Source organism: Trachypithecus francoisi, unplaced genomic scaffold, assembly GCF_009764315.1.
Source record: "Trachypithecus francoisi isolate TF-2019V2 unplaced genomic scaffold, Tfra_2.0 Lachesis_group4, whole genome shotgun sequence".
NCBI lineage: Eukaryota > Metazoa > Chordata > Mammalia > Primates > Cercopithecidae > Trachypithecus > Trachypithecus francoisi.
This window is the reverse complement of record NW_022681469.1, coordinates 15,025,029-15,050,787: the sequence shown is the minus strand read 5'-3', so window position 1 is coordinate 15,050,787 and position 25,759 is coordinate 15,025,029. Positions and strand designations below refer to the sequence as shown.

The 25,759-nt window shown below is 38.4% G+C and overlaps 1 protein-coding gene across 1 annotated transcript; it reads left to right on the top strand.

Annotated features, from left to right (window-relative positions):
- Nucleotides 1-1,877: 1,877 nt before the first annotated feature.
- LOC117073091 (olfactory receptor 2F1-like) lies at nucleotides 1,878-3,237 on the top strand. The gene has a single exon (XM_033193611.1). The coding sequence runs from the start codon at nucleotides 2,202-2,204 to the stop codon at nucleotides 3,153-3,155; it is 954 nt and encodes a 317-aa protein (XP_033049502.1). The 5' UTR covers nucleotides 1,878-2,201; the 3' UTR covers nucleotides 3,156-3,237.
- Nucleotides 3,238-25,759: the final 22,522 nt, after the last annotated feature.

The following is a 25,759-nucleotide window of genomic DNA, read 5'->3' as shown; positions in this document are numbered from 1 at the left end:
CTCTGAAGTTCACACTTTCTCTGAGATGAGTCACTGTCAGTCATTTGTAATGTGACAAGGACTTAGTGGAGAGACATGTTGGGTGACTGAGAGGAGCACAGTGAGTCACGGGCTTGCAGGGTCTCCAGTGCGGCAGAGGAGCAAATACAGTGAAGATCACTGTGTCTTTTCCCTCACTGATATGTCAGCTCTCCATGAAAATTAAGGGTAATATTCACCCTAAAAATCCATCATCTAACAACGATGGCACTTTATAGGTGTTTGCCAAGTTAATGGAAAAATGTCTAGTTCAGATGCAAATCTGGAATCTAGTCAATAATAGTTGACAGGTTTTCTTTTAGTGAAATGTTTTTGAGGTTTTAGAATTTAAATTTGAATGTCTCTTTGAGGCAATCAAATGTATTTGCAGGCTCATTATTATTTTAGAAAAGCACTGAGGGGTGCTGCTGAGGGATGCTGCTGGGAGCATCAGGACAGAGCAGTAAAGAGGAAATGTTGGAGGAGAAGGAAGGTCTTGAGGAGGACATCAGGGAGAGTCTAGAAAAAATGGATGTGAACGTCAACTCTGAAAGGGATGAGCATTTCTGGAACTACATGTTTTGCTTAATCCTTTATCACGTAAGAGAGTTGAAGCATTGACAGTCTTTCCCTTGTAGGTAAGAGACCCTAGTCTGTCCGGACCTGTTTCTGCCCTCAATGCCTCCTGCCTCCTTTCTTTCCTACTTTCCCTTATTGTGGACACTGCAATAAAAGGAAAGCTCATGAAGAGGCAGACATGGAATAAGAAGGAATTGGTTCTAATTTTTTTTTTTTTTTTACAATGTAGCTTGTTTTTGTTTAATGTTCAAAATTGATGCTGTAACATTAGTTTTACTGACAAAGCACTTGCTGAGCAAAAGTAAGGAGAAGGGAATCTCCATTCCAATGTACATTCAAGTGAATTCATATCTTACTCTCTGTCTTGGACAATGAAGAAGGGTCCTTAGACATCTGCTTTCTCTTCTTCCCTCGTATCTAAAAAGTCTAAGCATTCATATCCATATTTGTTTTCTTTCACGGCCAATAGCAACAGGAGCAAGTTGAAAAAAGCGGAAAAAAAAAGAGAGACCAAGGTACAATTACAATCCTATCCCACAAAGAGGTCAAAGGCTACCCAAAAGACCAGTGGGCCGCAGGATCCTCAAAGCATCTAAGCCATTTGTATACGTTCAGGTATGTTACAGGTGGTCTCCAATTTTATTTGTATCTGAATTTGTGGAGAGGATGCAGGGAAAATCATGTTTGTTGGCTTACCTATCCCGACACAGACATCATGTTACTACTAAAACACATGATTCTACAGTTGTACTACCAGTAACAATTCAAAAAGTACTTTCCCCATATGTTATCCACATTTGATGCTAAATGTACTCATGAGTTATGCAATAATGTCCTCTTGCATATATAATGTTTATCAATAAACCAACATCATGAATCTGCCTAATACAATCAGGTTTAAACATGGGTTTCCGGTTCCAGATTTTTCCTCCAGGCCTTGCTTCTTCCAAATCTTTCCTTTTGTAGTAGAGTTACACATTTCATCAAAATGAGTCTGGTTGACATGTTTAAGGTAATTCTTTAACTTTCCAATCATATTCTTCTTTATTGCTTATCATTTTACCTGCTGGTTGTCATTTGAAATTCTCTCCTTGCCCTGGAATCTGAAGTAAGTTGGTAAAGATTCAGAATTTCTAGTGTTGCAATACATTATTTACTTTTGTAGTACATTTACACATTCCATCAAGATGAGTCTAGTTGACATACTTAGGGTAATTTGTTAACTTTCCAACCATATTCTTCTTCATTGCTTATCATTTTTACCTGTGGTTGCCATTTGCAATCCTCTCCTTGCCCTGGAATCTGAAGTAAGTTTGTAAAGATGTAGAATTCCTAATGTTGCAATGCATCATTTCTAGGATTTAACTGGCTTCCCTGACATCGAATTGCATCTTATAAAGGCCATAGTTTGTCTCTCTGATGCAAAGTAAATGTAATGCATGTTGGGTCAAGACTGTCATTTTGGCCAATAAATGACCTGAAGTACCTGCCTAGGGCTGGCTGGCATGTACAGAATGCATTCAAACAAGTTATTCTTATGGTTAGTCAACAGCTTCTGTTTTTTTCTGACTCCCTTCACAGATTAATAATCCTTAAATATTTTAATGGGAACAAATAACCAGACTCGGGTGAGTGAATTTATTCTCCACGGCCTGTCCAGTGACTGGAACACTCAGGTCTCCCTCTTTGTCCTGTTCTTGGTCATGTACATGGTGACCGTGCTGGGGAACTGTTTCATTGTCCTTCTGATCAGACTGGACAACCGACTCCACACTCCCATGTATTTCTTTCTCACCAACCTCTCACTTGTTGATGTCTCCTATGCCACAAGCATAGTCCCTCAGCTGCTGGCACATTTTCTTGCAGAACATAAAGCCATCCCATTGCAGAGCTGTGCAGCCCAGTTATTTTTCTCCCTGGCCTTGGGTGGGATTGAATTTGTTCTCCTGGCAGTGATGGCCTATGACCGCTATGTGGCTGTGTGTGACCCCCTGCGATACTCGGCCATCATGCATGGAGTGCTGTGTGCTAGGTTGGCCATCACATCCTGGGTCAGTGGCTCCATCAACTCTCTTGTGCAGACTGCTATCACTTTTCAGCTGCCCATGTGCACTAACAAGTTTATTGATCATATATCCTGTGAACTCCTAGCTGTGGTCAGGCTGGCTTGTGTGGACACTTCTTCCAATGAGGCCGCCATCGTGGTGTCTAGCATTGTTCTTCTGATGACACCCTTCTGCCTGGTTCTTTTGTCCTACATCTGGATCATCTCCACCATCTTAAAGATCCAGTCCAGAGAAGGAAGAAGGAAAGCCTTCCACACATGTGCCTCTCACCTCACGGTGGTTGCCCTGTGCTATGGCCTGGCCATTTTCACTTACATCAAGCCCCACTCCAGTCTCTCTGTCCTTCAGGAGAAGTTGTTCTCTCTCTTTTATGCCATTTTGACACCAATGCTGAATCCCATGATTTACAGCCTAAGGAATAAAGAGGTGAAGGGGGCCTGGCAGAAACTATTATGGAAATTCTCTGGGTTAACATCAAAGTTGGCAACTTGACTCACGAGCATGACTTAGAGAAACCAACTTTACCTCAGTGTTCATCCAACTCAGATCTGACAGGTGTAAACTAGATTGTCCTGGCAACCAGGAAGGAGATGACATATCATGAACTGTGGGTATTATGTAGGAGGCTGAGTGGTTGAGTTGGATGGGGTGTGGGATGTGGGGTTATGTTTATGAACAGTGGAGTTAGATACTGCTGTTATAAAACTTCCCACACTTCTTCCACCTCCACTCTTACAGCCTGACAATCATTGAAAAAAAATTACTACTTACTGTTTTGATTTGTCACATCATTTGTAATCATAAACCTATTCATGAATGTTACCTTAGACCACTAGTACTTACACATCCACATTTTATAAAAGGTTATGGTGCTTCCATTGAAAACAAAACGCATTTTTACATTTGAAGACTCACTTTAAATAATTTGTAGCATAGGTCATCATATGCAGTAATTGTGTGAGTCAACATTCTGAGAGAAGTGTTACTGTCAAGGCTGACTAAAATGTTTTTGTGCAGTACCTACAAAAGGTGAACATAATGTCTTTTCCTGAGTGCCGGAGGTAATTCAGTGAAAAAATATCAACTCAAGGTCTTGTTTTACCTTTATAGGGTTATAATTAATGGTTGTTTGTACTAAAGACTATTATTGACTAAGAAAAGTTAAGCTTCAGGCACTCCTTGACAGTATCCAAACAGTTTGAGAAGAATTTTACTGCATATATAGGTATGTCATTTAATATATTAAAAATGATTAATCTCTGAAAAATTCATAAGCTCTTTCTCTGAAACGTTTTTTATTTATTTTTTATTTTTATTTTTTTGAGATGGAGTTTCACTCTTGTTGCCCAGGCTGGAGTGCAATGGCGCAATCTCGGCTCACTGCAACCTCCGCCTCCTGGGTTCAAGTGATTCTCCTGCCTCAGCCTCCCAAGTAGCTGGGATTACCAGCATGTGCCACCATGCCTGGCTAATTTTTTGTATTTTTAGTAGAGATGGGGTTTCTCCATGTTGGTCAGGCTGGTCTCGAACTCCTGACCTTGGGTGATCCACCTGCCTCGGCTTCCCAAAGTGCTGGGATTACGAGTGTGAGCCACCACACCTGGCCCTCTCTGAATCTTCAGAAACACACAAAAAAGCACACAAATTATGAGATACTGTATAAAAGGTCAAAGACATAGTTAATCTAAGGACAAACTCTTCAGCCAAAGTCAGTGAAGGGTAAGATAATTTAATACGAATTCTCAAACATCAAAGGTCAGTTAGCTGGGCAAATGTTACCCTCAAGTCTCCACACTGAGAACTTCTCTTGCCCCCTCTGTCTTTCCCGCCCTCACACACACAACAGAGCCATAGGTGAACTTTCGTAAATCTTGTAACCTGGGCTTGTCTGACAGTGGACTTCCCTTTGAAAAGAAGCATAACTGATATAAAAGAAGGAGAAGACATAATTGAAAAAGGGGAAAGAAAAGAAAGAATACGATCATAGCTGGTCTCTCTACTCCTTTGAAGGTGTCAAAGTCCTTTCTTCCTTTTGCATTTTCTTTAAGTCAGTTGATTTGCATTTCTTACATTTGTGAACACATCATCATAGAATCTAAGCTTCCTACAGTGTTGAAGACATACAACTCAAAGCCCATTTGATATCTGAATTTTATATTAATAGTAATGTAATCTTAAATTTTGCAAGATAGGCGGTCATCCTAAAAGATGACAATGCTGGCAAATTAAATTTTTATTTCAAGTATTATCAGTGGAGTATCTATTCTGTGTCAGTGTCAATAAATGGTTGTTGGACACAATAGTCAATATGATACCATCCTGACAAGGATAATTTCGCATAGTGGGGAAGACAGATGATGAAACAATGATAACGCATTGTGGTAAGTGTTACAGTGAAGGGAAACCTGCTGGAAATGATTGCAGAAGTCTTCCTATAAAAGGATCTTTGGGTTGAGACCAGAAATGTAAGAACAAGTTATCTAGAAGATAAGAAACCCAAACAAGAAACAACCTGTACAAAGTTGTAGAGATGTGAGCAAGAATGAAAGTCCAAAAAATGCTGGAAGTTCAATTTCAGGGCAGAGAAGAGTGAGGGAGTAGTACGGATAAAGCAGGCGGGTTAGACATGGTCAGATTCTGGAAGGTGTCAACTGTCTAAATATCTTTTAATTTTATTCTGATAGAAAACAATAGTCAGTGGAGAATTTTTAGAAGGAGTATAGATTGAAAAAAAATCACATTTAAAAACTATCACTCTGGCAAATGAGATAGTGGAAAAAAGGATTAGAGGCAAGACGACCAGCCTGCCTGCTGGGTCTGCTTCAGTAATACTCTTGAGACATTAGAGATGTCTGAATTAAGTTAGATGCAATGGGAAGGAGACAAGTAAAGTAGTGTCATTTAAAAGCGATGTCAGCTAAAACATTTCATCTCCCAGATTGGAAATGTCATCTGAATCTCATTCCTCTTTTAAAATGTGAGGATACTGTCTGAACATTCTGTAAATTGTGTAGTAAACTGGAAAATTCACCATCATGAACATGCCCTATATAAAATGGTATGGGAAAGAGATAAGGAGAAAGTAATCAAAAATACAAATACATACATAATACCTCAAGGAGGAAAATACATGAAGATGCTATATCTTCATTTCTGTAAGCAGTCATGTGGTCACAGTGTTTGTGACATTTCTCCATCAACCATCACACAATCCTTTGCCTTCAAACCCCACCTAAGCATGTTGGGATTCTTCCTGGAAGGGGTATCCAAGTCTTGATCTCTCAGGAAGCAGAAATGCTGAGAGTGGGCCTTAGGCATTTGGAAATAGACTACTATAGTCTCATATTCTGTATTCACTAGGGTTCTTTAGAGAGACAAGACTAATAGGATAGACATATGAAAAGAAGTTTATTAAGGAGTATTGACTCACACGATCAAAAGGTAAAGTCCCACAATAGGCCTTCTGTAGGCTGAGGAGCAAGGAAGCCAGTTGGAGTTCCAAAACCTCAAAAGTAGGGAAGCCAACAGTGCAGCCTTCAGTCTGTGGCCGAAGGCCTGAGAGCCCCTTGCCAACCACTGTTGTAGGTCCAAGAGTCCAAAAGCTGAAGAAATTGGAGTGGAGTCTGATGTTTAAGGTCAGGATGCATCCAGCACAGGAGAAAGATGGAGGCCAGAAGACTCAGACAATCTAGTCTATCCATGTTCCTCTTCCTGCTTTTATCCTAGCCATGCTGGCAGCTGATTAGATGGTGCCCACCCAGATTGAGGGTGGGGCTGCCTCTCCCAGTCCACTGACTCAAATGTTAATCTCCTTTGGCAACATCTCCACAGACACATCCAGGAACAATACTTTGTAACCTTCAATCCAATGAAGTTGATGGTCAATATTAACCATCGTATATTCCATCTATTACATTTCAATTTTTATCTTTTTTATTTGATAGACTTTTTAATTTCAAGGCTGCACTTTCTCAGTAACTTAAATCTTCATAAATTAAATTAGTTGGATCACCTTATGACTGCACACACTTCTAATTCACAGCTGCTTGTGAAAGGCATTCCCGATAGAAGGCATGAACATTATCTTGATACAGGAATACAAAATAAGATGCTCTTCTAAACTTTATTGTTTATTTAGCCATTAAATAGAAAAAATTTAAAAAGGCACTGAAAAGTATTTGAAAAAAAAAGTTTTTCATTAGTTAATGACCATAAAAACACCACTGAAGTTTTTCCTTAAAAATCTAATACATATAAAAATTACAGTTTGTTCAAACAAGAATCTGAATGAGACCCATATATTCCAATTGTCTACTCTGCCTCTGAGAATTCTTCTACTCTATCAATTAATAAATTTATGGTAATTTAGTAACCTATAAATTCTGCTTTTTTACTGTTGGAATTATTTTGTAAATAAAACTGCATCATTTGTTCCTGTTGGACTTCTCATACAGTCTAGATTTTTTGATGACATCCCTATAGTGTAATTTTACATGTTATTTTATTTCTGTATCTCCTGTTTAATCCAGAGGTTTCATCAGATTTACTTATTTATTTTTCTGACAATAGTATTCCGTAGATGGTCACATGTCCTTCTAGCAAGAAGCACATGATGTTTGCAGCAAGAAACACAATGTTTCTTTTTTTTGTCTGGGGATTGTTACAGTTATTATATCGCACAGGTCAGGATTTTTCAAAAGTGCCAAATATCTATTGACATTTTGGGCTGAATAATTATTTGTTATGGGGGCTATTTTGTGCATGGTAGGATAGTTAGCGACATTCCTAACCTCTACCTACTAGATGGCCCTAGTACTCCCTCCCCACTAGGCAATGCCAATATTGCCCCTGATAGAGAAGGACTGACCTAGCTCTATTAATTTATTAGGGGTTTCAACATGATGAGAGTCTATCATCCTTTTCTCTTTATAATCTAAAATACGTGTACAGAGAGAGACTTCCACCTCATCACTATTTCATCCTCCTGAGGTACAGTTGGTATGAGAAAGGCAGAATAAATTTTTTAATTTTTCCTCTTTGCCACTTTTCAAAACAACAAATGAGGCGAGGTTTTTTTCATTATAGTTGTGAACTCACTGATGTACATTTATTCGATGTGTCTTAATCCATGGCAATTATTGTCTTTACTGATGTTCAAACTGCCCCATATTTGGTGAACGTGAGCCTATTTTAGTTTCTTATTCCTGCTGTAAAAGCAGGAATTCCACAAGTTCCACTTTATTTTACAAAGTCCCACAAACTTTGTGACTCAAAACATTACAAAATTATTATCTTAACATTACAAAGGTCAGAGTCTGATATGGGTTCTACTAGGGCAAAATCAAGCTGTTGCCAGAGCTGCATTTCTCCCTGTGGTCTCTGGGGAAGATTCCATTTCTTGCTTTCCTGCTTTTTGAGCTGACTTCCACTCCTTGGCTCGTGGCTCCTCCTTCCACAAGACCAACAGCACAGCAAACCTCTCTGTGTCTCTGATCCTCCACTCCATTCTGTCCTCCTTATGATGACAGATAAATGATCCTCTGTCATCACATATCTTTCTTCTGACCCTGATCCTCTTATCTTGTTCTTTACAAGAAACTTGTGATTACACTGGGGCCACCCACATTGTCCAGGACAATATCCCAATTTAAAAATCCTTCATTTAAATGCATCTGCAAGGCCCTTTTATCATGTACAATAGCATATTCACAGGATATTCTGTATTCATACAGGAACCTTAGTGTGCTACTATTTGCTACTCCTCATTTTTATACTTTTATTTTCAAAGATTTTATATTAACATAAACTATGAATACAAATAATTGCTATGCTGTTTCAGCTTTTGCTGTGCAGAAGCTCTTTAGTTTAATTAGGTCAATTATCCTGTAGTCTGTTAAATATTTAAAAGTGAATTTTATGTTAACCTTAAATCTTACTATTTCCAGGATGACCTACCTTCCTTTTCTTTTCTTTTCCTTTCTTTTCTTTTCTTTTTCTTTTTCTCTTTCTTTTCTTTTCTATTCTATTATCTTCATTTATTTCTTTTTTCTTTTCTTGTATAGATCCAATTTTCTGTCTGGTATTCTATTCCTGAAGAATTTCTATTAACACTTCTTCTGGGGCCAGGCGCGGTGGCTCACACCTGTAATCCCAGCACTTTGAGAGGCTGAGGCGGGCGGATCACGAGGTCAGGAGATTGAGACCATCCTGGCTAACATGGTGAAACCCTGTCTTTACTAAAAATACAAAAAATTAGCTGGGTGTGGTGGCGGGTGCCTGTAGTCCCAGCTACTTGGGAAGTTGAGGCAGGAGAATGGTGTGAACCCGGGAGGTGGAGCTGGCAGTGAGCCGAGATCACACCACTGCACTCTAGCCTGGGCGATGGAGCAAGACTCCATCTCAAACAAACAAACGAACAAACAAACAAAAAACACTTCTTCTGGTCTAAGTCTGCTGGAAATATATTTATTTGCTTTTTTTCTGAAAAAGAATTTATTTTTCTTTAATTTTCAAAAACATGTTTTCTCTGCATATAAAATTCTAGCTGATAGTTTCCCCCATCTCACAGTTTTAAAGATGTAACTCCATTTTCTTCTGCCTAGCATAGTTTCCGACAAAATATCTGTATTGATTTGTGTTTTTGTTTTTCTGTGTGTGATGTATCTTTTTTTCCCCTTGGTCTGTTTTCAAGGTTTTCACTTTTATTTTAGCTTTCTGACAGTTTGAATACCATGAATGTAGACTTTTCTTTGCTTATTTTCAGTTATGCTATTTGGCTGAGCTTCTTGGATTTGAGCTCCAATTTCTTTTATTATTTTTCTCAGTCATTATCTCTTCAAATACTTCTCCTTTTACTCTGTTTTGATTTCTCTTCTGCAATTTTCAAATTTTATGTATGTTAGATTGTTTGATATTGTACCACAGTCCTTGGCTGCTCTATTCTATTTTATCATTATTATTCTTTTCTCTTTGTGCTTCAGGCTTGCTAATCTCTATTGATTTATCTTTATCTTCACCGATTGTTTCTTGGCTCTCTTGAACCCACTCATCAGCATTCCTCATCTGTTATTATGTTCTTCATGTCCAGCATTTCCATTTGATTCTTCCATACAGTTTTCAATTTACAGTCCTAATTCCTTATACGTTTACAGAGGCTGACCATCTTTTCCACAGGATCTGTTCACTTACCAAAGAGAGTTATTTTAAGTCCCTGTGTGATAGTTCCTATATTCAGGCCATATTTGATTCTGGTTGTGTTAATTCTTTTGCTCAGTGACATTTTTTTCCAGCTTTTTCCTCTGATCTTTAATTTTGGTTAGATCCAAACATTGTGTGTGTAGGATAATAGACTCTGAGAAAAAATAAGAGTATGACTTGAAATGGGCATGCCTGTTTTGCTTGTCCTGCAGTATTTTTTCTTTTTCAACTTTTATTTTAGGATCAGGAGGTACATGTGAAGGTTTGTTGCAAAGGTACATTGCATGATGCTGAGGTTTACGGTATGACTGAACCCATCACTCAGGTAGTAAGCATAGTACCCAACAGCTAGTTTTTTTAGGTCTTTCCCTCCTCTCTTTCTCCCCTTTATACTAGTCCCCATTGTCTATTGTTCCCTTTTTTATGTCCATGTATACACAATGTTTAGCTGCCACTTATAAATGAGAACATGGGTATTCTGTTTCTATGCTAGTTTGCTTAAAGGTAATGGCCTTCAGCTCCATCCATGTTGCCGCATAGGACGTGATTTTATTTTTCTTTATGGCTGCATAGTAGTCCATAGTATATATGTACCACATTTTCTTTATCCAATTCATCACTGATGGACACCTAGGTTGATTCCATGACTTTGCTATTGTGAATAGCACTGCAGTGAACATACAGGTGCATGTGTCCTTTTAATAGAATGATTTATTTTCCTTTGAGTATATACCCAGTAATAGGATTGTTAGGTTGGATGGTAGTTCAACTCTCAGTTGTTTGAGAAATCCCCAAATTTCTCTCCACGGTGACTGGACTAGTTTACCCTTCCACAGACAATGTATACATGTCCATTTTTCTCCATTGCCTTGCCAACATCTGTTTATTTTTTTATTTTTTTATTTTTTAGCCATCCTGGCTGGTGTTAGATGTACCACTGTTGTTTTCATTTGCATTTCTCTGATGATTAGTAATAATGAGCATTTTTTCATATGTTTGTTGGCTCTTGTATGTCTTCTTTTGAGAAGTATCTCTTCATGTCCTTTGTTCACTTTTTAAAGAGGTTATTTGCTTTTGGCTTAATGATTTAAGTTTCTTATAGATTCTGGATATTAGAACTTTGTTGGATGCATGCTTTGCAAATATTTTCTCCCATTCTGTGTGTTTTCTGTTTACTGTGTTGATAGTTTCTTTTGCTGTGGAGAAGCTCTTTAATTTAATTAGGTCCCACATGTCCATTTTTGTTGTTGCTGCAATTGCTTTTGAAAACTTAGCCATACATTCTTTGCTAAGGCCAATTTCAAGAAGGGTATTTTCTAGGTTTTATTCTGGAATTCTTATAGTTTGAGATCTTACTTTTAAGTATCTAATCCACCTTCAGTTAATTTTTGTATGTGGAGATAAGTGGTCATCCAGTTTCATTGTTTTGCATATGGATAGCCAGTTATCTCAGCACCATTTATTGAATTGGGAGTCTTTTTCCAATTGCTTATTTTTGTCAAGTTTATGGATTACCAGATGATTGTAGATGTGCAGCTTTATTTTTGGTTCTCTATTCCATTCCTTGCTTTGTGTGTCTGTTTTTATACCAGTATTATACATTTTTTGGTTACTGTAGCAGCATATGATGAAATAAGGTAATGTGATGCCTCCAGCTTTGGTTTTTTGTTATTGTTGTTTGTTTGTTTTTTCTTAGGATTGCTTTGGTTATTTGGGCTCTTTTTGTTTTCCCTGTGAATTTTAGAATAGTTTTTTCTAATTTGAAAAATGATGTTGGCAGTTTGAACAGGAATAGCATTGAATCTGTACATTGCTTTGAGCGGTATGACCATTTAAATGATATTGATTTTTCCAATCCATGAGCATGGAACGTTTTTCCATTTATTTGTGTTGTCTCCAATTTCTTTGAGCGGTGAATGAAGTTGAGACACAAAAATCCATACAAGAGATCAATGATTCCAAAAGTTGATTTTTAAAAAAATAAATAAGATCAATAGACCACTAGCTAGATTAACAAAAAAAATAGAAAAGATCTAAATAAGCACAGTTAGGAATGACAACTATGACATTACAACTGATCCCACGTAAATACAAAAGAACCACGTAAATACAAAAGAGACTATAATGAACACTTCTATGTACACAAATTAGAAAGCCTGGAGAACCTGGATAAATTCCTGGAAACACACAACCTCCCAAGATTTAACCAGGAAAAAACTAAAAGTCTGAAAAGACCAATAATGAGTTCTGAAATTGAATCAGTAATTTAAAAAAACCTGTCAATAAGTAAATAAATAAATACAAACAAACTATGGAACAGATGGATTAATAGCCAAATTCTACCCTATGTAAAAAAGAACTGATACTGAAGAAAGGACTTCTCTCCAACTTGTTCTACAAAACCAGCATCATCATCTTGATACCAAAATCTGTTAGAAACACAACCAAAAAAGATAATTTTGGTCCAATATCACTGATGGATGATGCAGAAATCCTCAAAAAACATGAGCAAACCAAATCCAGCAGCCTATCAAAAAGTTAATTCATCATGATCAAGTAAGCTTTATTCCTGGGAGACAAGGATGGTTCAACATACACAAATCAATAAATATGATTCACCACATAAACAGACTTAAAGACAAAAACCATATGGTCATCTCAATAGATGCAGAAAAATCTTTTTATAAAATCCAACATTTTTTTCCATGAAAAAAAAACACTCTCGACAAAGTAGGTAAAAGGGACATACCTCAAAATCATAAGAGCCTTTTATGACAAACCCACAGCTAACATCATACTTAGGCAAAAATTGGAACCCGTCCCACTGAGAACTGGAACTAGACAAGGATGCCCAATCTCACCACTCCTTCAATATGGTACTGGGAGTCCTAGCCAGAGCAATCAGGCAAGAGAAAGAACCATAAGGCATCTGAATAGGAAAATAAGAAGTCAAATTATCTCTCTTCAGTGACAATATGATTCCAAACCTAGAAAACCCAAAAGACTTTGCCAAAAGACTCCTGGAACTTATACACAACTTCAGTAAAGTTTCAGAATACAAAAATCAGTATAGTTTCTATATACCAAAAGCATTCTAACTCAGAGCCAAATCAAATGCAGAAGCCCATTTGCAGTAGCCACACACTCAAAATAAGATACCAAGGAATACAGCTAACACGGGGGTAAACAATCTCTACAAGAAAAACCACAAAACACTGTTGTCCTATAGTTTTGTGTGTTGTGTGTGTCTGTAGGTGGGTCCAGGGTATGTGGGAATCAATGGCATCAGGGGTTGACCTGGGTTTGAGTTTTGTTGTTGATTATCCTCCGCGCACCAGTGCATCTAAATTTCTCTAGCATTGAGCATTGCTTGTGCTTGGGGTGAAGAGTTAATTGTTGGAGGGTTTTCTCAAACATTGCTGTTCCACCCTCAGTTTTAAGCTCTTACCGTGAGACTCCACACTATATTGTGTCTTTCCACATGCTGCCTTTTGTTCATGGTAAACTTAAGCCACAATACCTGCTCTTCAATTCTTGCTGTCCTGGTGACAGAGAATGGGGATTATGCTTTGCTATTCCAGCTCTATCTCAGTCTTAGGCACATTGTTTGTCCTTGTCCCTGGGTCACAGTGATCCAGTCTCTTTCCCAGCCTTAGGACAGGGCTCATGGTCTGGACTCAGGGCTAGAAAGTGTTTATTTTTGCTTGTTTGCTTTTTCCTTCCCTCAGCAATAGTCTTCCTCTGTCTGTGGGGAAAAAAGGGTTCCTGCCCTTCCTCCAGTGAGTGGTTCCTGGTTTCGTCCCATGCGGGAGACAGACTTGGCAAGAGTGAGTGGACTTCCTGTCTTCCTGCAGCCACTATTGCCACCCTTACCTCAACCTGCATCATAAAGGAGGCTTTCTGTGGCGTTTCACCCTCTCTCAAGCATTCTTATCAGGACATTCCAAGTCTCCAAGTCTGAGAATAAAATATTAAGAAAAGATGTAAACTTCTCATTTATCTGTGGTTCCTGATTCTCACAATACCTCACACTTAACCTTCAGCAATTTGGCAAAGCAGTTCTTACTAGCACCTAGGGTGGCCTCATTTTCCTCTCACGCTCTGGCCCAGGTAACACAGAGCTCACGCCCCATGTCTTTCTGGGATTACCTGTATTTCCTCAGATTTCATGCTAGTTAGTTTCCCTGCAACCTCAGTTCTCTTATCAATTCAAGAATAGTTATGGTTGTGTAGGTTATCAAACCTTTTCTTGTTTTAGGATGGAAGCAATGCTCTTTCCAGCTTTTTACAACCTAAGTGAAAGCTAGAACAAGCTCAATTACCATTTTTCCTTTTTAAATAGACTTTATTTTTTGAGCAGTTTTACATTCATAGAAACGTTTAACAGAATGTACAGAGAGTTCACATATCTCCACTCCCCACCATGCCATGCTACCATGCAGTCTTCTCTGTTATCAACATCCATCTCCAGAATGACACATTTTCAATTACTTTTTTTTTTTTTTTGAGACAGAGTCTCACTCTGTCATCCAGGCTGGAGTGCAGTGGCGCGATCTTGGCTCACTGCAACCTCCGCTTCCTGGGCTCAAGTGATTCTCCTGCCTCAGCCTCCCTAGTAGCTGGGACTACAGTGGCGTGCCACCACGCCCAACTAATTTTTTGTATTTTTAGTAGAGATGGGGTTTCACCGTGTTAGCCAGATTGGTCTCCATCTTCTGACCTCATGATCTGCCCGCCTGAGCCTCCCCAAGCTCTGGGATTACAGGTGTGAGCCACCATGCCTGACCTTAATTACTTTTTAATGTCAGTTTTAACAGTGTGAGAAAATGTGTGCTAAGGTTAAGCTAAGTAAACTGTAACAATGGCAAATAATGCTTTTTAGGCCAAGGAATTGCGAGCCAAACAAACTGCTTCTCTGGAAGTAGCTAACTCTAATTATATGCAGAATTCCTAGCAGGAAGTAATTTGTTATATTCATGTTTATTTTTTTTCAATACCAAGGGTATGAATTTATAGTAAATATTAGTGTGCCTTTATGAATGCTTGTTGAAGGAACGCATTCAATTTCGAGATAGACAACTATGAAGCAGTCTTAAAAAATGAAATAGATAGGTAGATGGTGGTGCCGAGGAATTACCGGTATTTGACTTGGTAGACGAATAAATAAATAGAGAAATGATTCATTTAAGGGCACATACTGGATAAAGAACATATCAGACAATGATACTATGCTTGCATTATCTCAAAATTGTGTGAAATCTCTTCATATATATTAAAAATTTGAAGAAGTATGCAAAGTTAATCTGTTGTATTATTTTGGATAACTTTCTTCCTTTCTCTTTTTTTCCCAGTAGAACATAAGATTCACTTTTTCTACATCTTATTTGAAGTCTTAAATCTTTTTATTCAATGCTATTATTTTGCAACTTAAATAGTACCGTGAGACATGCACTGGCTATCCATGGACTCTTGTAAAGTTCACAGTGGCCCATTATATTCTGTGCATATATCTCAGTAGAATAAAGCACAACTCTCTTGTCTCCAGAAGGAGAAATAAGAGAATTCTAGAGCCAAGGGAGAGGATTTTTCTTTTTTTCCCTTTAACCTGTTGTGAATGCAGGCCTATTCACTGCTCACTGGAATTGGTGCATTGAAGGATAAAAGCTAGATTTGGGTTATAGGTGAATATCCTAAAACCCTACCAAGCAAGCTTTTATGAATTTTTTTAAGAGTGACCTAAGGCTTCAGTGGGGTTCTGCAGGAAACAGGGATAGAGAAGAACAGTCTTCCACAAGAAAAATAAGAGTGGCATGGAGGCCCTGCCCTTGAGAATTGGGAGTGGTGACAGCAATTAACACTCTAATGCATGAAGCTCCTGAGGGGAATCTATCAGCTCTGTGTTGCCAATGCAGCCACTCCCACACTCCATTACTTCTGTGTGTATGAGCCAATTTGGGAGTACCTGTAACCTTCCTCGTAGTTTCCCTCAAATGTGTGCTAGTTCTGGGTAATTTCCCAAGAGATTGGGGCACTTAATCTTTATGGTCCACCACTTTGTTGGAGGGGAGCCTTGCTTAGCAAACAACTTAATCCTAGACTGAGTTAGACATGACCATTGCAGGCACTGATTAACATTTGAGAGCTCATCACAGAGCTGTCATCAGAGGGTGGGTACAAACAGAGGCTTAAAGAGGGGCAGAAATAGTACAGTATGATTTGTTAGGCAGTTTCAATCAGAAATACAAACCATGAATGTGAAACCTCTTATTTATTTATTTATTTATTTTTGACAGAGTCTCACTCTTTCGCCTAGGCTGCAGTGCAGTGGTGCGATCTCGGCTCACTGCAACTTCCACCTCCCGGGTTCAAGCAATTCTCCCTGCCTCAGCCTCCCGAGTAGCTGGGATTACAGGCACCCACCATAACATCAGGCTAATTTTTGTATTTTTTTAGTAGAGACGGGGTTTCACCATGTTGGCCAGGCTCAGATCACCTGATCTCAGGTGATCTGCCAGCCTCGGCCTCCCAAAGTGCTGAGATTACAGGTGTGAGCCACCATGCTCAGCCTGAAACCTGCTCATCTTAAGTATTGTAACAAATGTAGGAAAGTAATTTTGCTTTCTGAAGGCCAGAGACTTAAGTACATTTTTGTCGTATGTTTATTCAATTCCAGACTTTAGTATTAGCAGAGAAAAAAAGAAGGGGTAAAAACTGAGGCTGGAGAAGAGAATGATTATTAACTAAAAAATAGAGATACCATGGATGAATTCTGTATCATTTTTGGGGAAGATGCTTAGGTGAGAAGGCTAGATTAATAAAACATTTCATGAACATGTAGTAGGGGTATATTACCTTTCCAGAAAATAAAAATTGTCAATTATTTTAAAGTCTATCATCTCAATTATTCTCCGAAGAGTGTGTATACTAAATGTTTTGACTTTCTTTTCTTGCTTTCTTCTTCTTCTAATTTTTTTAAAGACAGAGTCTCTCTCTGTTGCCCAGGCTGGAAAGCAGTAGCACAATCATAGCTAACTTAACTTTGAGCTCCTGGACTCAAGCAGTCTTCCATCTTCAGCCTCTTGAGTGGCTAGGACTACAGGTATGTGCCACTAGGGCCAGTTAACTAAAAAAAAATTTTTTTTTCTTGTAGGGATAGGGTCTTACTATGTTGCTCAGACTGATTTTGAACACTTGACCTCAAGCAATCCTCCAGCCTCAGTCTCTCAGAGTGCTTGGATTACAAGCCTGAACCACCATGCCAGCCTGATTTTCTTTTCAATAGAAACAAAAATGAAATGTAAGATAATTAAACGAATTGTTCAAAGTTAAAAGACTCTTAGAATGCAGACTGGGCCCACAGTTGAGGTCTCCTGACTGTCATTCAGCATCTCTCAAATGAGCTTAGGGATTGCACTATGGAAACTTGCTGGAGTGAGGAAACTACACTGGAAAAGAATATTCTGAGGTGCGAGGGACAAGAGCTCTAGAGAAGGTGTAGCATAAATGGAATGAGACCATGATAAATTATATGTCTAGGGTGAACTTCAGAATTGCACGTTTCAGAAACTAGCTCTCAGTAATTGGATTCCGATTATGTGAAATGTCAGACAACCAAATCAAGACAGGAAGTAGATAACAAGACCCTGAAGAAGAAAAGCAAATTTTCTTCTCAGGATATAAAACCATCTTGGGGACACTGTCTACCCACTGGCACTGGGTTTCTCCATTCCCCAGTGCTAGGATGATGAAAATACTCCTCTCCAGGATGGATGTATTTCGTGTATATCAAAACCAAGTGTTCAACAACAGGTCAGATGAATCTTTTGCTAAACAAAAATGCCATTTCCACTGAGAGTTCCACTGTGTAAAGGTAAGCTTCTTGTTTATTTAGACCAGCACGAAAGAGAAATAGCTGTTAAGTTGTGCATCTTATCTTCATGTGCTCTGCTTCTGTGTTCAGAACTCTGCATCAGCTGAGGTTGTAGAGAGCTCCAAAAGGAGGCCACATATGATGAAGACTCAAAAAAGTTTTACAAAAGATGATACACAAACACATTTTCCCAGGAGAAAACCTTTTGGTCTTTTACTCCCTAGCCGTGGGGCATCACATATGTAATGATGTACAGCATCATCTCTATTACATGGGGAAGCCTCACTATGCCTGACTATGTTTGCGATTGGATTCAAGCCTTATCCAAGATTGTTTCCGACCCATACTCTGTTTGAATTGACAAGGACAGTGGCGAGGATTATGATTCTGGGTGATTTCTGGAGAATGAGGCACTGAGGAGTTCTCTTAGAGTGTGCATACCTCCCGAGTCATTCCAAATCAGTACTTTGCTCCTTCTATTGTGGGGATAAAGAAAGAATATAACGTACTGAAGCAATCAGCCTTCAAAGTGAAACACTGTCTTAGGTAGTTTAAGTGTGTAGTATACTCACCGGGTGGGGTAGGATAATCAAATGTGCACTGCTTGCTACAAAAGGAAAAGGTACCTAAGGGTCAAGTCCTGGATACTTCCTTGTGAAAGTAAATCGAGCGTTTTTGAGTGTTAGTCTGTAAAGCAGCAATGGGATTTCAATGCAATTAAAGATGAAAAAAAAAGTGAAAAGCAGCACATGAAGACATTTCCAAAACGACAAATTATGATCCTATCTGTGTGGCACCAACATAATGAAAAGTTCTGTCAGTGTCTGGTTGATTTTGACTACGGGTACAGTTTCTCATCTTTTTCTTGAACAAATGCTCAAAGTTCCTCCATCTTATTTCTATTAGAGCAGCAATAGGGGGAGGATGTGGCAAAAGGCTGAAAGGGAACTTTAGGTGGGAAGTCACTGTTGTTTGGGGCTTTACCCTTTCTTCTCAGCATTCTGCAGAGCTGTACAGAGCTGGGCATGGATGGCACCCCCATCTCAGAGATCAACTCTTCAGGGTTAAAGAAAATTCTAGCAGACTAGTTGGCAGAATGATTCCATAATTTCAAAATACCAGATGTTTACAGCAAATATTAACATACATCACTGCCTAAGAATTTACTATGAGTAACAAGTTTAACTTCACTTAAGATCTTGCCTTTCCTGATGCTCCTTTTTAGAAGGGTAGAGGAAAAGGCAATTTTAGAACCGGGGCTACATTTCTGGAAGGCAGGCCTGAATGTAGACAGCTACAGAGACTGGCATGGAGCTTTTTGTCTCATAGATGAGGGGTTAGAATATAAATTCAGAGAAAGGAAGGCAGGAACATCTAAATTCCGACTGTATCTACCCCATCCAGGTAAAGGCTAGTCCAGGTTTGAACATCTGCTAGCATGGTTCTGTGAATTTTTCACTCATAATCTTGTTTGAATGACACATATTTTCAAGTAAAGATGCTATAAGGTAGTAGTCGATTAAAACAATATGAAAAAGAGTAGTGAGTGAATTTATTAAGATAGAATAGGTTGAAAAATAACCTTTGTTATAATATAGACTCAACTTTTATAATAACGGAAATATAGCAGTTTCATGAAATCAATAAATAGGTTTGCTTTATTTTTTAAAAAGAGATTCATTAAATTTTTTAAAAATTAGATATATTGTGTCATGTAAAGAGTTATGTGAGAAATTGGAACATGTACTTTTTGTCTTCATTTCCTTTTCATAGACAGAAAAACATTCCAGTTCTGACACTTGCTGTAGCTAATAATTGCTGGATAAAAGGAGAGGGCTCATGGAGGTACTTTAAACTGGGGCCCCACGAAGGTAATATTTTAAGTAAGTAATTTGATCTTTGCTGTCAGTTAAAGTACACTACTCTTTTCTTTTTCAACTTTTATTTTAGGTCTGAGGGTACATGTGCAGATTTCTTACATGGGTAAATTGTGTGTTACTGAGGTTTGGTGTACAATTGATGTCGTCATTCATATAGTGAGCATAGTACCCGCCAGGTAGTTTTTTGACCCTCGCCGCCCTCCCGTTCTCCACCCTCATCCTCCCCCTGCTCTCTACCCTCAAGTAGGCTCTCCCACTTATAAGTGAATAACATGTGGTATTTGGTTTTCTGTTCCTGTATTAATTTGCTTAGGTTAGTAGCCTCCAGCCGCATCCATGTTGTTGCAGAGACCATGATTTCATTCTTTTTTTTATGGCTGCATAGTTTTCCATGGTGTATATGTACCACATTTTCTTTTTCCGGTTCACCATTGATAGGCATGTAGGTTGACCTCACATCTTTGTTGTTGTGAACAGTGCTGTGATGAACATACATGTGCTTGTGACTTTGATCTGAAAGGAACAATTCAGATTCCTTTGCGTATATATCCAGTAATAAGATTGCTGGCTCAAATGGTAGCTCTGTTTCCTTTCAGAAATCTCTGACTTACTTTCCACAGTGGCTGAACTAATTTGCCTGAACCTTGACTTTTCTTGCAATTTCAGTATCATTCATAGCTTCGGCTCTAGTTTCTACTCATATATGATATGTCGTAAAGGATCAGTGCAGCTCAAGATACTAGTTCACACAAAGTTCAGGTACTTCATATTATAAACCTTTAATTTAGTATTATTTCATCCCTAAACATGTCACAAAGGGGGCAGTGCTTTACATAAATGTGATAACTTTCAGATATTAGTGACAGACATTGCTTTAAAGACATAATTTTAGTGGAATATTTCAATTACACATATGATATTATATCATATATTGTGTTCTAATTATTATGGGCACAGTAATTACCCCAACTTCCTCACCATTCATAGAACACAGGCAAGAGGAAGTCCTTCCTTCATGGTACTCATGTCTAAGAAGATGAATTACAGGGTATGTTACTCTTCAATATCATGTTCTGAGCAGGCAGCATGGATTGTTTATTTCTCAATAGACAAAGAAACCTCAAAACATATGAGTTAATGGGTGCAACACACCAACATGGTACGTGTATACATATGTAACAAACCTGCATGTTGTGCACATGTACCCTAGAACTTAAAGTATAATAAAAAATATATATAGCGAGAGGTGTAACTTTAGGTTATTGAGTATGAGGATGGCATAACCCAATGAAGATAAAATAGGATTTCATTGTTTATTAAAGGAGCATTAGGTACTGGCAAATAGGTAAAGTAGTTGGAGTTGGACAAATACGGAGAAGAGAACACAGGTCACCCTTGTACATGAGGAGAAGCTGAATATGACTGTTAGCTGTGCTCATTGTTTAACTCTGCTTTTGAACAGTAGCTGCATACCTAAACCTGTAGAAAGAGGTTTTTGTTGTCTTAATGTATAGACAAATGGAGCAAATATTCTCAAAATTGTCCCTGGGTTATTTGCCTTCAATGAAAACCACAGGTTTAGGGAGAGTTATAGAACTACAAATTATTTAGGACTGAAAAGGCCAATATCTGCTTTGTGACATGTGTGGTTAGACACAGAGCACTTATCTGGCACCTAGTTTACTCTTCACCTTGAAGGGAGAATATAGATCTAGTTCCATTTAGCTGGAAGCTGAGATCAAAGCAATATGAAAATGGTATTAGCTACACATGTGGTAAAATGATCTGAACAACACATTTTCCTCCTTAATTTGGTTTTCAAACACACATGATTTTTTTTTCTTTATCTATCATAAATTCCTAGAGGAACTCCATGAGTATAGACAAAAGGTATACTTAAATATTAATTTTTAAAACCAAGCCAATAGCCTTGGAAATAGTCACCTTATATGTTAAGAGTATTCAGTTAATACATCAATAAAAATTATTCAAGTATTAGCAGCCTGTTTTAATAAAACACTCCACTAGATGCCACAATTAATAAAATGAAAGCTAGATATAGGACAGGACTGGATTTTGGTTGACATGGAAACATTTCAGCAAGGATAAATTAATTTTTAAACACAGACATCATAGAAATGTTTGTACATAAAAGTGAATAAAGTAAGTTCATACTTTGCATGATTAATTTGGAAGTAGAAGGTAGAATGCATGGAGTGAGTGGAGATTACATCATAGACATTGCAAGAAAGGTCTTATACTCTATAAAATGGGAATGATGAGGGCAAAGGGAAATGTAGATGAAGATTAAGAGGAAGATGAATGATAAGCAATAGAAGATATAAAGGAAGAGGATTTACTCATGGGGAGGAGGAGGGAAAAATAAAAGATGGTTCATTGGAAGAGTGGGACAAATCTAATTCTGTTGATAGAAATAAAGAGGACACGGTGGAATTTCATTTGTGGATAGGGGAGTACAGGCATTTGTGAGACATTTAGGAAACATCCATTCAGCTTTCGCAGAATGCATTTGGAATTTTGGAGGGAAATCTAGAAGGTAAATGTGAAACTGAGAGTGAACCATATAGAGCTGATATTAATTATTATAGCTAGAAATAACAAGCCTTCCAAGAAAAACTTTAGAAGTAGAGTCCAACTTTTGAGCACAGAACCTTAGCAAATGCTCATAGAATGGAGCAGGAGGACTAAGAAGGTTAAGAATGCTCACAAGGCAAATCGATTGGAGGAAGATCAGGACAGAAGTGCACGACAGAGTTGTGACTTTGAAGGAACAAATAGGTAACATTGTTAAAAGCTGAGTGAAGAATGCAAATAGAATAAAATTCTCTGGAATTGCTGATGACAGGTTATCAGTAACCTTTAAGTTTTCAAATTCGGCCGGGCGCGGTGGCTCACGCCTGTAATCCCAGCACTTTGGGAGGCTGAGGTAGGCAGATCACCTGAGGTCAGGGGAGACCAGCCTGGCCAACATGGTAAAACCCCAAAATGCCAAAAATTAGCCAGGCGTAGTGGTGGGCTCCTGTAATCCCAGCTACTCGGGAGGCTGAGACAGGAGAATCGCTTGAACCTGGGAGGCAGAGGTTATGGTGAGCCAAGATTGAGCCACTGCACTCCAGCCTGGGCGACAGAGTGAAACTCCATCTCAAAAAAAAAAAAAAAAAAAAATTCAATTCTATAGATTAGTGAGGGTAGAAATTTCCACTGGCTAAGGGATGAATATCAGGAAATAAATCCAGAAAATGGATTCTAGTCATTAGGGATGTGAAATGAAGGGGGATTTAGAATGCTATCTATATGCTAAAGCTTCCTAAATATTTTCTGTATATTTTCTTTTATAATGAGGGAGAAGGAGTTGCTTAGGAGCAAGAGGAACGTGAGGATGGTAGAGAGGAGGAGTAAATGGTTAAAGAAGATTCTGAAAGAGAGAGCATGAAATTAAGACTAAGGATCATCAGTAAATAATGGACACCTGCCTGTTCCAGCGCTCCTGTAGGAACTTTAGTCCTCCAACTCCTTTAACTTCACCCAGGACCTTTCAGCTGGCCAGTATTAGGCACATTTCACATATGAAGAATATGAGGCTCAGAGACGCTAAATATCTTGCTCCAAGTCTCAGGAAGCAGAACAAACAGATGTGGGTCCACAACAGAAGCTGTTAGACTCTGAAGTTCACATTTTCTCTGAGATGAGACACTGTCACTCATTTGTAATGTGACAAGGACTACAGTGGAGACGTGTAGGGTGGCTGAGAGGAGCACAGTGAGTCACGGGCTTGCAGGGTCTCCCATTCGGCAGAGGAGAAAATGATCTGGTGACAATCATTGTGTCTGTGTCTTTTTCACCACTGATGAGCAAATGCTTCGAGAACAGGGAAGGGTGATATTCACCCTGAAATCAGCATCTAGCAAAGATGGCATTGCAAAGATATTTGCCTAATTAGTGGAAAAAATGTCTACTTCTGGTGCACATCTTCTATTTATTCAACAAGAGTTGGAAGTTATTTTTAAGTAAAATATATACTTGAGGCTGTAGAATTTAAATTAGAATGTCTTCTTTGAGGCAATCAGATGTATTCTCAGGCGGGTCAGGATTGAAGAAAAGCACCCTGAGGGGTGCTGGTGGGAGCATCAGGACAGAGCAGTAAAGGCGGAAGTGTTGGAGGAGGAAGAAACTTTTGAGGAGAATATTATGGGAGAGTTTAGAAAAAATAAATGTGACTCTGAACCATGAAGGAGACGAGCATTTCTGGAACTACATGTTTCGTTCAATACTTTATCAAGTAAGAGATTTGTGGCATTGACAGTCTTTCTCGTGTAGCTAAGACACTCTAGTTTGCCCTGCTTCTGCCCTCAATGCCCCCATCTCCTTTCTCTCCTAGTTTCCCTTGCTGTGTACACTGCAATAAAAGAAACGTTAGTGAGCAGGTGGACATGAAATAAGAAGGAGTCAGTTCTAAAACATTTTCAAATGTAACTTGCTTCTGTTTAAGGTTCACAGTTGATCATGTAGCACATTAGTTTTACTGAAAAAGCATTTGCAAAATAAAACATCAGGGAATCTCCATTCCAAAACACATCTTCCCTGCTGAAGACAGGGAAGAAGGGTCTTTAAACACCTGCTTTGGCTTCATCCCTTGTGTCTAAAACGTGTAAGCATTCATCTTTTTGTCTGCTTTCTTTTAAACCCGTATTTAAAGGATAGATTCTTAACAGTAGCAAGTTGAAAAGAGAAAAATACAAAGAACAAGATGCCATCACAATGTCCTCCTTTATCCCACTAATGATTGAAGAAACCAAAGCCTATCAAAAAGGCCAGTGAATCCTCAAAGCATCCAAGCCTTCAGATCTATCAGAGGTTGCTATCAATTTATATTTGATTTTGTGGAGGGTATGTGACAGCAAACACATTTGCTACTTTACCCCAAGGCAGAAGTACTACCAATTAGTGTACACCAAGTACTTTCCTATAACCTGTCTAAGTTTGACCTTAAATATAACCAAGAGTCATTTAATAGTAATCTGTCTTAGGTATGAAACTTGTCACTAAACAAAAATCACCTACCTGCTAGATAAAACCTAGGTTCTCTGATTCCAGGCTCTTTCCACAAGACCCTTGCCTTTTCCCAATGTTTTCTTTGGTAAATGATACATATATTTCATCGAGTTGAGTCTAGTTCATGTATTTGAGATACTTTCCAATTATCTGTCTTTGCCGTTTATCATTTTTCAGACAATTGTCCATTACCATGCTTTTCTTGCACTGGAATCAAGGGAAGATGGTAAGAATGTAGAATTCCTAAAACTGTACTACATTATTTCCAGGCTTTCACTGACGTCTCTGAGACAAATCATGTCCTTATTTAGAGACTGGCCTGTCTCTCTGAAGCAGAGTAGATATAATGCAGTTGGAATCCAGGTTGTTAGCCTCATGAATAATCTAAAGACTGAGGCTAGCACTGGTGGCTCATATACATATGTATTCTTAAAAAGTTATTTTTGATGGGCTTGTCTTTTTTTCTTGTAAATGTGTTTAAGTTCTTTGTGGATTCTGAATATTAGCCCTTTGTCAGATGGATAGATTGCAAAAATTGTCTCCCATTCTGTAGGTTGCCTGTTCACTCTGATGGTAGTTTCTTTTGCTGTGCAGAAGCTCTTTAGTTTAATTAGATCCCATTTGTCAATTTTGGCTTTTGTTGCCATTGCTTTTGGTGTTTTAGTCATGAAGTCTTTGCCCATGCCTATGTCCTGAATGGTATTGCCTAGGTTTTCTTCTAGAGTGTTTATGGTTTTAGGTCTTACATTTAAGTCTTTAATCCATCTTGAGTTAATTCCTCAAGGATCTAGAACCAGAAGTACCATTTGACCCAGCGATCCCATTACTGGGTATATACCCAAAGGATTAGAAATCATTCTACTATAAAGACACAGGCACACATATGTTTATTGCAGCACTATTCACAATAGCAAAGACTTGGAACCAACCCAAATGCCCATCAATGATTGACTGGATAAAGAAAATGTGGCACATATACACCATGGAATACTATTCAGCTATAAAAAAAAAATGAGTTCATGTACTTTGCAAGGACATGGATAAAGCTGGAAACTATCATTCTCAGCAAACTAACA